Source organism: Agrilus planipennis, unplaced genomic scaffold, assembly GCF_000699045.2.
Source record: "Agrilus planipennis isolate EAB-ADULT unplaced genomic scaffold, Apla_2.0 scaffold28, whole genome shotgun sequence".
Lineage (NCBI taxonomy): Eukaryota > Metazoa > Arthropoda > Insecta > Coleoptera > Buprestidae > Agrilus > Agrilus planipennis.
Window position 1 is genome coordinate 840278 of NW_020438897.1, and position 13913 is coordinate 854190.

The window sequence follows — 13913 nt, forward strand, 5'->3', positions numbered from 1 at the left end:
TTTATTGTTTTTGTCGAGCTTTTTTATTTAAAAAAGAAAATGAACCGTTAGAATAAGTGCCGCTCTTGTGAAAAGAAGACAGGTGGTAATTGTAGTGTCTATAATTTAAATAACTTTGTCTATAAGCATGAAAGTAACCTGAAAAGTTAAAAACGGAAATTATTCTTTAATTTTCTATCCTGAGAGAAGTGGAATATTTTCTTCAAATTAAATGGAACCACCCTGGAGATATAGCCTATTCAATAAAAAAGTCATTAAAATCGGTTCACAATCGGCGAAGAAATCGCGTACCGTGCACACAAAAAAGTACAGTAGAATAATTTCGAACCTCCTTTTGACAAGCCGACTGAAAACGTTCTTACTTCAGTGCAATTGTCACTGATTGTAAGAGTTACATTAAGGTTGAGGTTTGAAAAATGCGTTTCTGATATTATACTGTAATGTTCGTTGGTTTAACAAAATTTACTTCTAAAACTGATAACAACAAAAACTATTTATTTACACTGGTTATTAAAAAAAACACTATTAAATTATTACTAAACTTAGGTTATGAATTATTCTATTTATTAACACTAGTGTTGATATATCACTATTCACTGCGCTTTTTATTCCACTGCTATCACTGTCAATTTATTTCTGGATTCACTTCTGCAATGGTCAATTTATTTCTTCCCTCTCGGCGATCGTTTCTTCCTTTAAATACTGTTTTGTTTACTTTCGGGAACCTTCTGGAAAACGTCCGGATAGTTTATTTTTTCTTTGAACTGTTTAACTGCTTTCCCAGAACGCAGGTACGACACACACATTTACAAATGCGGCGCACATGAAGAAAGGCGCCCGCGGCTAGTCGGCGAATCGATAAGTCGTTCACGCACACGTGTGGCCGATCACACACAAACACACTCGTGCTCGCTACAATACTAAGTAGATATTTCAAACATCAGACTTGGAACTGTTTCACTGTGAAATGCAATACGAATTCCCTACGTTTAATATTTTTAATATTTATCCTAGTAGAAATGCGGAATTAACGGAAAAATTCTTTAATAATTCATCCACGTGCCGCGTCTATTCCAAAAGTTGAAAGGAACCAAAAAGCTACATTTTAAATTAGCTCTATACGCTCGCTCCGCAACTCGCTTCATTTTCACAATAACCATTTATACCTATATTTACTTATTCATAAACCTTTGTTGTTTAATTATTCGCATATGAAGGTATCAGAGAGTCGAATTTTCGTGTGCGACGTTTGGCTTCTGTGCAAAGGCTCATAAAAGGTTCAACACGTACTTTTTACCTTCATTAGGGTGGAAGCTCCGACTGAAAAAAGGATAAAAAGGTGGGCAATTTCGATCGAAGAATTAATATCGGACCCGACCGGCGTTCAGGAGTTCACTAACTACCTACGAAAGGAATATAGTCACGAGAATATTAGATTTTGGATGGCTGTCAACGATCTAAGGAGGTCAGCTCAGTCGCAGATACAACGAAAAGTGAACGAAATATTCGAGTAAGTAATAATCGACTGCATGCATGGCTCTATTTTTAAGCGAAACTTTATTAACACCGCCAATTTTGAGAGTTATTTCTGTTGTTAACGTGAGAAGAGAGATGTAAGAATTGGCAAACATAAGCAATTCATACGACTATACATACAAAAAATCGAAGAAGTAAGTCATCGTATGGATTTATTAAAAATAAACACACTTAACCTAGCCTAATTCATATCTAAGCTTTTTTGTGAATAACTTAACCCAACCTAACCTAACTCATGTCTAACTTATTTGGGAATATGTATATATAATAGTAAAATCGATATTCTACACAATAATCACTCATAAATAAGTTAGATTTAGTCAGGGTTGGGTTAGGTTACGTCAGCTTCTTCTCTAGTGTTCGATTTTTTACCTCCTCCCTTCCAAAGTTCATAGAGAATACTTTTGCTATGTATCAGTTACGTATTCCCATCATCATCATCATCATTATAATGTCGTCAGTCCTAAGACTGGTTGGACACGTACCTCCACTCTTTCCTATCCTGAGCTAAACTTCGCATTTCCCTAAAACTAAAACATTCTACATCCTTAACTATTTGCGCATAATAATCTAATCTAAGTCTACTCCTTCGCCTCTTAACTCCCGTTTCTGCCTCTAATATGTCTATGACTAGACCTTCATGCCTGAGAGGGTGTCCTACCAACCTACTCACCTATTTCTTATTGACTTCCATAGAGTCCTTTGTTCTCCTATTCTTTCTAATACCTCTTCATTTCTAACCTTTTGTACCCACTTTATCCTCATCATTTACCTATAACACCATATTTCGCATACCCAGGGTTTGTATTTTACACGCGTCCAGACTTACATTTTGAGCTTTCACATCCTAAAACTGATCGCAACATATTAGCAGATAATGACAAGGGGAAGGAGGAAAGACCCCAAGAACTGTCCTAAATATCCCCATGAATATTTTCGAAGTAATTTGTTTCTCTTCTAATATGATTAAATGCTGCAACAAAAAACTTCACTCTTTGAAAGCATTCCCCTCATTTACTAATTGCCACATAAGAAGAAAAGATGCTGATGAAGAAATGTGTGATTTCTATGTTAGGTGAATCTTTTACCTGTATATACGTGTAGGCTGTAGGGTAGCACAAGAATAAAAAATTACGTGAAATTTCATGATTCACTCTGAAATTTAGTTTCCGTTGGGAAAATTAGACTAGTGAGGATGGTTTAGGCCCATTTTTATAGAACACGAAATTCCCTACAAAAAGTTTTGGAAACGACGAAAAGTTTGACGCTCGAATGGCTCATTTTCCGATTAACTTATGCTTGTGACCCATGTGTCCAATTAAATTAAGTAATCATTTAAATTTATCTTTTGGGAATTTGTTGTCCTAATCTTCAAGACGAAGTAGAAAGAGAAAAACAGGAGCAAAAAAGTACTACGAAAAAATTAAGTAGTCGTAACTGTGCCTCATGCCTTTTTCTTATATTGTTTACCTAAATCTCTGTTTAATAAGAGTTTCTTTTTATAGAATAAATGCGGCAAATGCTTACATAAAATTGTTTCTCAGGCTTCGTTATTTAACGAGACTGAAAAAAAAAACATTTTGGCATTTGTCAGTTGACAAACGGCAAAATAAGCTGAAAAATAAATCAGCATCCTCGTACACATGGAGCCTATAAGAAGCAATCACATCTAAGGGTTAAAATTTTTATCATAAAATTTAAAGCATAAAGAGAGGGCGTTAGTAAGCACAAAAGGCTGAATAATTGGCAATTTTTAATAGAAAAAAAATCGAATATTAGGCCAATTATTCTACTTTTAACTTAACATATCATATCTTTATTATCAAATTTCATATAAAAAATACTGCAATCGATAACATTTATTCCTCTATCAATTTATAATTTTTAATATATCGAAAACTTAGTCTACAATGATTCCTCATTTAATATTTTCATTAAAAACGTTTTCAAAATTGAATAAATTAGTATAAATATAATAAATAGTGCAAAATAATATAAAAGTCAATAAAATTTAGCATAGAATATATCTTTTTTTATTGTGCAAATAAATAAAATTGTAATAATAATAAAAGGGCCTAACTTCAGTCCATTGATGGACCCTTAGTGGAAGAAAGATGTACTATTAACGTTTCAAATTTTGCGACAATATTTCACATCTAAAATTGTATAGAGATGTGACTTTTTTTATAAATTCCATGATATTGCGCACTTCAAAATTAATGAAAACCGTAGCAAAACTAATTTAAAAAACAAAACAACGAATTACTAACCAACTTAGAAGCAGGAATGAAACAACTCAGGCATACATCATAGTTACATATCATAATGAGAAAACTTTTCACCTAACAGACGTACAAATGTAATCTAAAATTGTCAATAATCGTAATTCTGCCTAATACAATTTTCTGGGATACTACAGTAAACAATACATCTGAGATTTATTATTAATTTGGGACCGATAACAAAAAGATTTCATTTTTGTCGTGCTTGATATATATTTAATATAGAGAGCTTTTCTTTCAATTTTGCTACAGCTGAGTTTAAACCTTAAGAAAATATTAACCCCAGTCAAACAAAATTACTGCTGATTAATTGCTAAATATTATAGAATTTATAGTTTAGTACAGACGTTTTCAATCTCGTGACTTTACACCTTATCGATCGTTTTATTTCGAAATTAAATGGTCAATCAAATAAGCGCTTGATTGAACGCTCATTTCATTTCTAATTTTCCGATGTTGTTTAAGAACAAATAGAACACTGCAGATAATGGAAAATTAAGCTACGCTTTTCCGCAATTTCATACAATCATAACATAGATTGACAAACGTATAAAACTTTTTCGCTTTTACGTTTACAATTTCACAATGATCATCTAATTTTAGGCGTATATAAGGTTTATGTAAACGCAAGGAAAAGGTAAAAAATCTAATTGTTTATAAATAATGTACCTACAGTAAAATTCTGAACTTTTTTGTAATGTTTCCTTCCAGGTAATGCCAAATATAATAATCTGCAGATTGTTTACTAGAAACGTTTTTACCAATACTGTATGAAAATTCAACTAACGATCTTTCCGGTGCACTTGAATTGAGCACAAAAACGATTAATAAGCATGAACTGAGCATAAACGGACGCCTGAATTGAGCACAAAGATTTTCTTACCTGCATGTGTTTAAATAAACAACCGAATTGAGCACAAGCCATGTTGCCAGCTTTCTTTTAAAATATCTGTAGGGATTTGAGTTCTTTTTGAAGCAGTTGGTAGCTAACAAGTAAATTTTCTAATGGAATGTTGTAACAAAAAACAATATTTACTTTGAATGATTTTTACAAGTACTTATAGAATTAATATTTCAACTTTATATTAGACACATAATATCAACTTAACTAACGATATTTATCGTATCTTGATATTTCACCATCATTTAGTTAGCTTTATTTTTTGATCAATAAAATTGATTTTTAACAGTATTTTTCGTCTTATTCTTTTTTTTTCAACTTGGTTAACTGAATTTATTTTTATGTAAGTGTCTGTTTGAATTTCAATCAGAACCTTTAGAAAAAAAATAGATATTGGGATGCGAAGAGACGTTTTCCTTCTTAAATTTCAAATGAAATGCCTCGCAAGTGTTGGTTGTTCTAGAGACACTAGAAAACTGTTCTGCCCAAATTTTATTGAAGACGTTATTAATTGTACAAGACAATGATAACTATAACTGCATAAGGGTAGTCCCTTGTTTTTATTAATTTCTCCCGCCCTTTACAAACCAGTAATATTTGGCAACATTACAACGTTAATGTTGTTCTAATGATCGGTAATTTTAATTGCTACTCGTATGATCCCTGTGCTCAATTCCTTTCTTGATAAACAGACTCTCGATAATTACTTGTTTACCTGCTTACGCTCTGTGCTCAATTCGAGTGTCACCGATATTTCAATAAAACCGATATCTCAATATTATTTTTCCTTGTGTTTTAGATCATTTTATATAAAAAAATTATTTCATATTTAAACCTACCCGTTCGTAATTCTTGGAAATAAAAATAAAGTTACGGAATGACATTTATATTGAAAATGCCTACAAAAGATATTACAAAAACAATTTTCGTCAACATAATCTATTTTCCGAAAAAAAATTGCATTTTGTTTGAGAATTCGTGAAGAATTTACATATACATCATCATTTGCCTCTTAAAATCTCCAATTGTACTTTACAAACCGATAAAAGTTTCAAATCGGAGATGTTATTGGGACGGGCAATTAAGATAAAGATATTTGTACAAAAACTTTTTCGAACAGTTTGTGTAACTGGAAACTGGACGTTTAAAAGCGATCTAAACCTCCTAATAGAATTATGTTTTATATCCATTTTCCTAGTGACAAAACCATAATATCTTGTAAACAAATCCAGACGAAGAACCAATTTTTAAGTAAAGATCAACGTCGATTACTGAAAGAAATTTATTTCTGTTATATTGCAGAAGGTCGTCACGAAAATCTCAGGATGATGAAGACATACAAAATACACCCTTTTCAGATTTGTTAAATATCGAAATTAATTTAGGAACAAAACAGTCAAAGTTTTTGATTTCAAGGAAAATTATTTAAATTTACTACATCCTTGAAATCCAAAACCCATTTAGGGTTTATTTATAATGCAAAGTTTCGAAATTTAAGTAACTCTACGATCAATACACCTGTTTACATTACAACAGCTTTTTCTTTTCCTTACTTTTGGTCTTTTAGAAGATTTTTAACAAACCAGTGTTGCAAACATTACGAATCAGATTAAGAAGGCGTAGTCCGATATAATGTTATGAACTTAAAAGAAATCTCTTTTACTACCTTATAGTCATTAGTTATTACGGAATTCGCTTTCTTTGACTACCTCTATAATAAATATTATAAACTCACTTTACTTAGCTGTTAATAATACACTGCACCCATTACTCATGATGTCCAATTATCAATGAATCGTTAAACGTATAGTTACCCACATTGTAATGTTAGAGACTAAAAACAGTCTTATGTATATTTTAACTTTTTGAATTACGACAATTACAGGAAAGTCCTTTAAAGACCTCTGTTCTTTTCTTTATCATATTAACCCTTATTGAAGGACGTTGATACTGCGCCAAGTTCAATTTTTAAACAATATTGCACAATTCAGAAAGATAAAATCTTTCATGACAACTGACTCGATTACTGTTTTCCTTTTCTACTTACAAAGCGTCACAAATTGACTGCAATGTCCAACATGTCGTTAGGTACATTTGTGCAGCACTGGAAAGTGGTTTTTAGCACTTGTGCGGCGCTAACTTCTTTCACATTGGATGATCACAAGTGTTTCCGCTTGTGCTCTTCTACAATGGTCATTGCTAACAGATTTTTCCGCAACCGTAAAGCACTATTAATAAACATGTTTATAGGGGTCCACTATCCATCCCATTTCACCCTACATTACCATCTTTCCTATCCCTTCTATGATTTCACAACAAGAAGCAGCCCCCGCACTCCGTTGTGTAATGGATCACTATCAATTTTTTTAAAAACAAAGAGATAAAATTTGTCAAAATATTAGAAAGACATAATCCATCAAAGATAGAGCAAGACAACACAGTGATCTTTATCTCTCTGCGGAGTACAAAAACAATTCAACCAGATAAACAACATACAAAAGGTTTTGAAAAAATAATAGAAAAAACACTGTCTTTTTGTTATTCTCATTTAGGTCCCACTTATATGTTAAGGGGTAAAGTACATTCAATCATCATCATCCATAAAGTCGTCAGTCCTAAGACTGTTTGGACACGCACCTCCACTCCTTCCTATCCTGAGCTAATTTTCGCATTTCCCTAAGACTAGAACAACCCACATCCTTAACTATTTGCAAGCAGTAATCAAATTTAGATCTACCTCTACCCCTCCTAACTCCCGTTTCTGCCTCTAATATGTCTCTGACCAGACCGGGAAGGAGCCCTACCAACCCATCTCAATTTCTTATTGACTTCCATAGGGTACTCTGTTCTCTTATTCTTTCTAATATTTCTTTATTTCTAACCTTCTCTATCTACGGTATCCTCATCATTCGCCTGTAACACCACATTTCAAACACTTCTAACCTTGTCTTTTCTGCAGTGCCTATCGTCCCATCGTCCATATTTCGCACCCGTATAGTTCTTCGCTCAAAACATATACCTTTAACAGTCTTTTTCGAATTTCTAAATTAACCGTTCGCGAGCATAGAAGTACTACTCCTTCCGTCCTAACTTATCTAACTTCCTAGATACCTAAAATCAGCCACTTCTTCTAATTTTTCGTCAATAAATAATTAAAAATTAAGTAACCGGTTAAACAAAGTTTCGTTGACTTCGTTTAGATATCTGTAAACATTTCAGAAAACACTCCTTTCCATTGTACTTTTTTAATTCAGAGAATTTCTGGCACCTGGCGCCCCTTGTGAAATAAACATCGATGGAAAAACGATGGAAAAGGTTCACCAAGAAATGAGGAATCCGAGTAGGTTCACATTCGACGCAGCGCAAGAGCACGTGTACACGTTGCTATTGAAAAAGGACTGTTATCCAAGATTCGTTCGCTCCGAACATTTCAAAGGCCTTTTGGCCGCCGGTGTACAGCCTCTTCAGAAAAAACGGTGAGTGAGAGAACAAAGCTGTCGCAACCAATTCTCCCACAAAGCGAGTATCGCACACATAGGGAAGCGGAACCGCAAACCAAATTTAAATTATTTCAAAGGAATATTGTTCATGAGAAAATACGTAATAAACCGCTACACATCGCAAACCATATATGCATGCATGTACACAATTCACTGTAAGTAACGTATAATTGCAAGAATTCTACATAAAAGGACTACCATTATCGTTTTACTTTAGAGACAAACTAACTACCACAGAAATTTAACGATCTTAATGAGTTACATTTTGGATACTTTTATAGGTTTTTCGGGTTTGGTCAAACGAAAAAGAAGGCATCGACCAGCACCACGCCAAATCCATCGCTCCTCCAACAGCAGCAGAATCCTCAGGGCAGTGGCATTACTTGCGGTAGTTTGTCAAAAAGGCGCGGCAGTGACAGAAGCCTGTCTGGATCTGCACACGAACTTGCAATTTCGGGGGTAAAGGACACGAGAGTTGCCCATTCTCATTCCCAAAGTAATCTCAGCGACATTCCGTACAGGTAAAAGGTTGAACCACCAGCAAGCTCTCGGCGGGAAATATCACAAGAACTTGACAAAAAATATTTGTTTATCATAGCGTAGATATGTGCATGTTACAATAACCAACACACGAGTTAAAAATGAAAATCGTTATAAAAATTCCAGGTTATATTCCCATGATGATGAAAGCTTTTTCTTGCTCTAAATGACAAAAAGCCTTGCAGAATTTAAAAAATGACTTCCATTGAAAAAGAAAACGTGAATAACTAATTGGCAGATGCAAGTTTCATTCTGTTTTTATGTGTGCATAGTATGCATAGAAATATGTACGTTATGGAGTGCATTCCTCAATTGCTGAAAAGGATCCCATTCTGGCTCAGCTCATTTCCGCCTAACGATCTGTTGAGGTTCAATTGTGTGATAATATTGTCAAGTTTGCTGTGAAATTTCCTGCATTGAAATCACTGCCGCAGTGCATGAAGTGCTTCGTTCTCGCGCTAGATGTACCGCAATCACGAGCAAAACTACTACCGTAAAACGACGTTGACGATAAGCACGTTTCGTCACGATAGTTTATTATAGTTATCCTGAACCCCTTTTACCATAAGTGTTAGTCAAGACCTCTTCGCTTTCAGAGGTGACCTACCGTGCCAGTCCAAGAGCCAGGCGACGCCAACGAACGCGTAAGTCCGAATGTGTACCGGTTTTCTTTTCTTTTTCAGTGTCTTTTTTAGGTGTTGTAAATACTATTTATAAAACGTAACCATCGATGTAATCCTTGACTGTGCCTGCTGGATTAGAATCGCTGTTAACAAAGTTTCTTCTGTGTGTCGCTATCTAATTCTTCGTGCACCATCTAATACTTGCATTGTTTACTGCTTATGTTGTCCACTTATAATAGATTGTAAATAGTAGTTCGTGGACTTTCGACAACAGCAAAATGGGGTTACTTTTGTTAAAGTCCTGTATTGAATATACGTAGTCTGAAATAAATACGCCAGCTAAGGTCATCCTGTTATCAATGTTTAAAACATCCTTGGTAGTCCTTGGTATTCTGGCTCTTCAAAATCCCCCCCCTTATTCCCCCTCCTCATAAATTGACGCAGTTGCAACAAAAAGAGACTATCTGGTGATAGGGAGAGCGACTAGCGAGGTGATCGAGCGGACAGCTCCACCAAAAATTTTAATGTCGAGCTATTTTTCCAATTCTTGATCTATCTCCATCGCAGACGAAAGTCAGAATAGCACCATAAAAAATAATCCCTTCTTTATACCTTTCCACTAATGATCTATTACAGCCACCAATGCTACAGGAAATTCCCGCCCATTGCCATTACAGACCATAAAGCTGTGGTTTCCTAGGTCAGCTTCGTTCGCATATTTATTCTGCAGACTATATACATAAAAGGTGTCTCAAAAATACAGGAACGTTGCGTTCGGGTTTGTAAGAGAAACTTTTCTTATATTCTCTCGTCTAACAAGCATTGCAATCGTGATCTTGCAATTGGGATCCGTCAAATGGGAGGAACCTAAAAACATGGCGCCGATTAGGGAAAATTTATCGTAGTTCCTATAGTGTACCGTGCAATTTCCAAGTTTTTAAATTACGATAAAATGATAAGTATTGACACAATATGTGATTGGGCTGACACAAAGCCTCGGAAAGGAAATTTCGTTGAAGGTGAGCGTGTTTTTAATGCCAATCACATTATAAAATTCGGAAATAACAAATCCGGAAGCTAGCCTTCAAATTCCGTCAAGTTTACTGCCTACTTTTTACAAACTTCGGATTTAAAAAGTGATTCACGTTATATAATTGGTGAGGTGATTCTGGGTGATTTAAGCAATATCATATCAATGACTTGCACGTGCAAAGCCGATTTAAGAGAACGTTGCAAACACATTATTGCAACTTTGTTGTATTGCAGCAGGTAGGTTCTTAACCTCAAAATACTTATATCGTATCATTAGAATTGTGTTAAATCAATTACACAGGAATAAATAATTTCTCACTTTATAATTTTAGTATGATTCTAGTTTTAAATATTAAGGTTATGGCTGATGGTAAATACTTGCTGAAATATAATCATGTGCATTAAAATGACGTGAACAAATTTTTATTCCGGAATTCACTTCTTTGATACCTACTGCTTTCATCCAAGCTTCTATTAGTTTACTTTTTTCTCTAATTTTCCGAATATATTTTTTACATATATAAAACGGTTAGTTTTTATTGGAAAGTAGTTAATGTAGGTGAAGAGTGAAGATCTATGTCTGAAGTGCTATTGCAGCTTTTCACTGAAAATATTAACTTTTTATTTGATTTAACTTTAGAAGAAAACTTCGTCGACTCCATCATCAAAAAAATTTTACTTTTTAACGTGTTTTATTATTTTAATAAACAATTTTACAATTTCCGTGCACAGTTCCTATGTAAATTTTTCCCTCATTCGAGTTATACATTTTGCCACCAGATAGTGTATGCCCATTTGACGGATCCCAATAGTTTTCAAAGACATTTAACTCACGATCAGCAAAATTTGAAATAAACGTCACTATGTTCGAGTTGTTCATGAAAACTGGATCTTGCCAAATTATCAAGAGGTTTAATGTTTCTAAGACCCTATGTATTGTTATTTGTATCAATTGATATTTATATCAATTGATATTTATAACCTACTCTTTGATGAGTCAAAAGATGATACGCTGATATACATTCTGTAGAAGCTCGTATTTCGTTAAAGAAATGGAGGTAAACAGAGACCGTCGCAATATTTTCGGTAACGTATTAATTAGTCAAATTCCAAGCCAACAATTTTCATAACCGAATCAGAAATAACGCCGGAATTAGATTGTGTACGAGTTTTAGGTAAACAGAGGTATATTCAAAATCTCTTCTCTTCATACAAATTTTACGTTATATGGTAAATACTACGCTTTCCTACACAGTTATATAGTACTGGAGCTATATGTATATACCTATGTATGTATCCGTACATGTGGATGTTTACCTACAAATGTCAAACAACAGTCTAAATGCAGGTGCCGCTACTATTACACTGTATGACTGTATGCACACGATGATCTTTTAGAGCACGCTCCACTTAAACACTTTTTACTTCACCTCTTACTATTATGTACCTTGATGATGAACATTTTCAGTAACTGAGCACAAACTGTAGTTGTCCCAACATCACAAAGCTGTATGCAATGATTTAAGAGTGAAGCGGATAATAAACATCACATTTACAATAAAGAAAAAAAGATAACAATGAAATAAAAACACAGTAGAACTCTATCCGCTTCGCCAAATGATCTTCTCTTTCTTTTTATCTGTCACTCTTTTTGATTTCGCGCCTTACACTGTCTTGGCTAAAATGAGATTACCAATACTACCTGAATACAAATAAACCAAATTACATAACTATATACAATTGCATTGCAAATTACGATCCTCCTAGTGCATTTTTTATTATTTCAATCGAACCCGAAAATCATTTCTTCCGTGTTGTATGACAGAACGGAAGTAAATGACGAGGCGACACAAGAAGACCCTGACATCAGCTCAACTAATGTAAACCCCATTGGTGGTCGTAGTATGAAAAAGCCCAGCATTGCGGTAGCAGGAGTCTCCACGTCCGAAGATGTATGCCCGTGGGATGTTTTTGCAACTTCGGCCGCCGACCAACCGTCGAGATCGAGAAAGAATTCCACACAAATGGAATCGGGAAGCTCCTCGTCAGATCTGAGCACCGCTCTTACAGATGTCGGTGACCGGATGCGGAAATCTTGCGTTCTTACGCAACAATTTACCGTCGATTGTGATCGAAGGTAAGTCTTCGCTAAATTGTTCAAAATTCCTTAACGTTTCATAAAATTAATTATGCGCAATCAACTGGGTAGTCGGAAAATTCCGACTATAATCAATTGCGGTCATTTCAATTTGATGTTCATAACAGAGCGATAAATTGCGATCACTTCAGGTACGGATATACATAAATATTTCTACATGCCTTAAATAGAATGGAAGCGGTATTGGTAGAAGAGCATGGAATAAAAATAAAACATAAATACTGGTATGTAAAGGAGATGATAGTAGGGTTAGAAAAAATTTAAATAGGAGATCTTTCAATAACTAGGAAGAAAATTCTGTGCTCGCGATCGGTTAATTTAGTTTATTGTTATTATATATCAACTAATATTGCATCCATCACACTACAGGTCCATAAATATTAAATATTTACATTTTACGCACTCTAGGGTAGTTGACTTTGTTTGAGTCTAGTTTTCAAACTGTACCAAAAGTGAATAAACAAAATTGAAAATCTCCATTTTCTATCCATTTATTTAGACACTGACAAATAAATGTTAATGCTTTTCTCTTTTTTGCCAACTTAGTTCATCTTCATCTGCATACTGTTTTAGTTTTTAAGCTTTTTATAATCTTGGGAGCAATTTTTGAAACCAACGGTATTAATGTACTTCAATAATCTAGTACTACACTCTAAGAGCCGCAATTTACTTCTTCTTGCTTCTTCAAGATACAATCATTATTGACTTATGTTCACTTAATTAAATGCTTCACTGTTTATTCCTTAGAAGTAGAAAAGAAAAAGATAACCAATCCCAAAAATAAATCCAAAAAAATATTTTATTCATGCGATGTCGAGATATCGCTGGTGCTATAACCATCACATAAAATATAATCCGTCTGTCTATTGGACTGTGTCCGTATATTCGTGTTATTCACCGTGCATTAGAAATTGATAAAACATTCTAAAGCATTCAAGTAAAACTTCTTATACGACAGCTGAGCCTCCACCCTTTGAGGATGCTGTAAAGATTAGATATTAAGAAAGATAGTTACGGATTGGAGCAATATACATCCACACCAATTTAAGCGAAATTGCGTTAGTTAAACTTGCATTATACTTCGTTTACATTCTGTAGCTATGTGACCTTCAGTTTGACCGGCGCAAAGTAGAAAAGAACAGCACTAGGCTAGAAAAGGAAGGAGACAACTCTCGGCCAAACTCTTAACCGGTGAGGAGCGTATAATCCGTACAGTACTGCACGGAAAAATTGACCATTTTATCAACTACAATTGCATTGCTCAAATGTGCTGTTATTGGTACCATTTACTACTGAAAATATCAACGAGATGTTTATTTATATTTGAAGACATATTAAAGG

At 34.3% G+C, this 13913-nt stretch overlaps 1 protein-coding gene across 3 annotated transcripts in view; it reads left to right on the forward strand.

Moving 5' to 3' along the window:
* LOC108744561 (regulator of G-protein signaling 11) overlaps window positions 1–13913 on the forward strand; it is an 83157-nt gene that overhangs the window by 58375 nt on the left and 10869 nt on the right. For 2 of the 3 annotated variants that reach the window (XM_025973188.1, XM_025973189.1), the window contains exons 8-12: window positions 1307–1510; window positions 7974–8195; window positions 8501–8740; window positions 9356–9403; window positions 12240–12551. In XM_025973188.1, the coding sequence (XP_025828973.1) occupies window positions 1307–1510; window positions 7974–8195; window positions 8501–8740; window positions 9356–9403; window positions 12240–12551 (1026 nt within the window). The remainder of the gene's footprint in view (window positions 1–1306; window positions 1511–7973; window positions 8196–8500; window positions 8741–9355; window positions 9404–12239; window positions 12552–13913) is intronic. The other variant, XM_025973190.1, reaches the window with a different exon arrangement.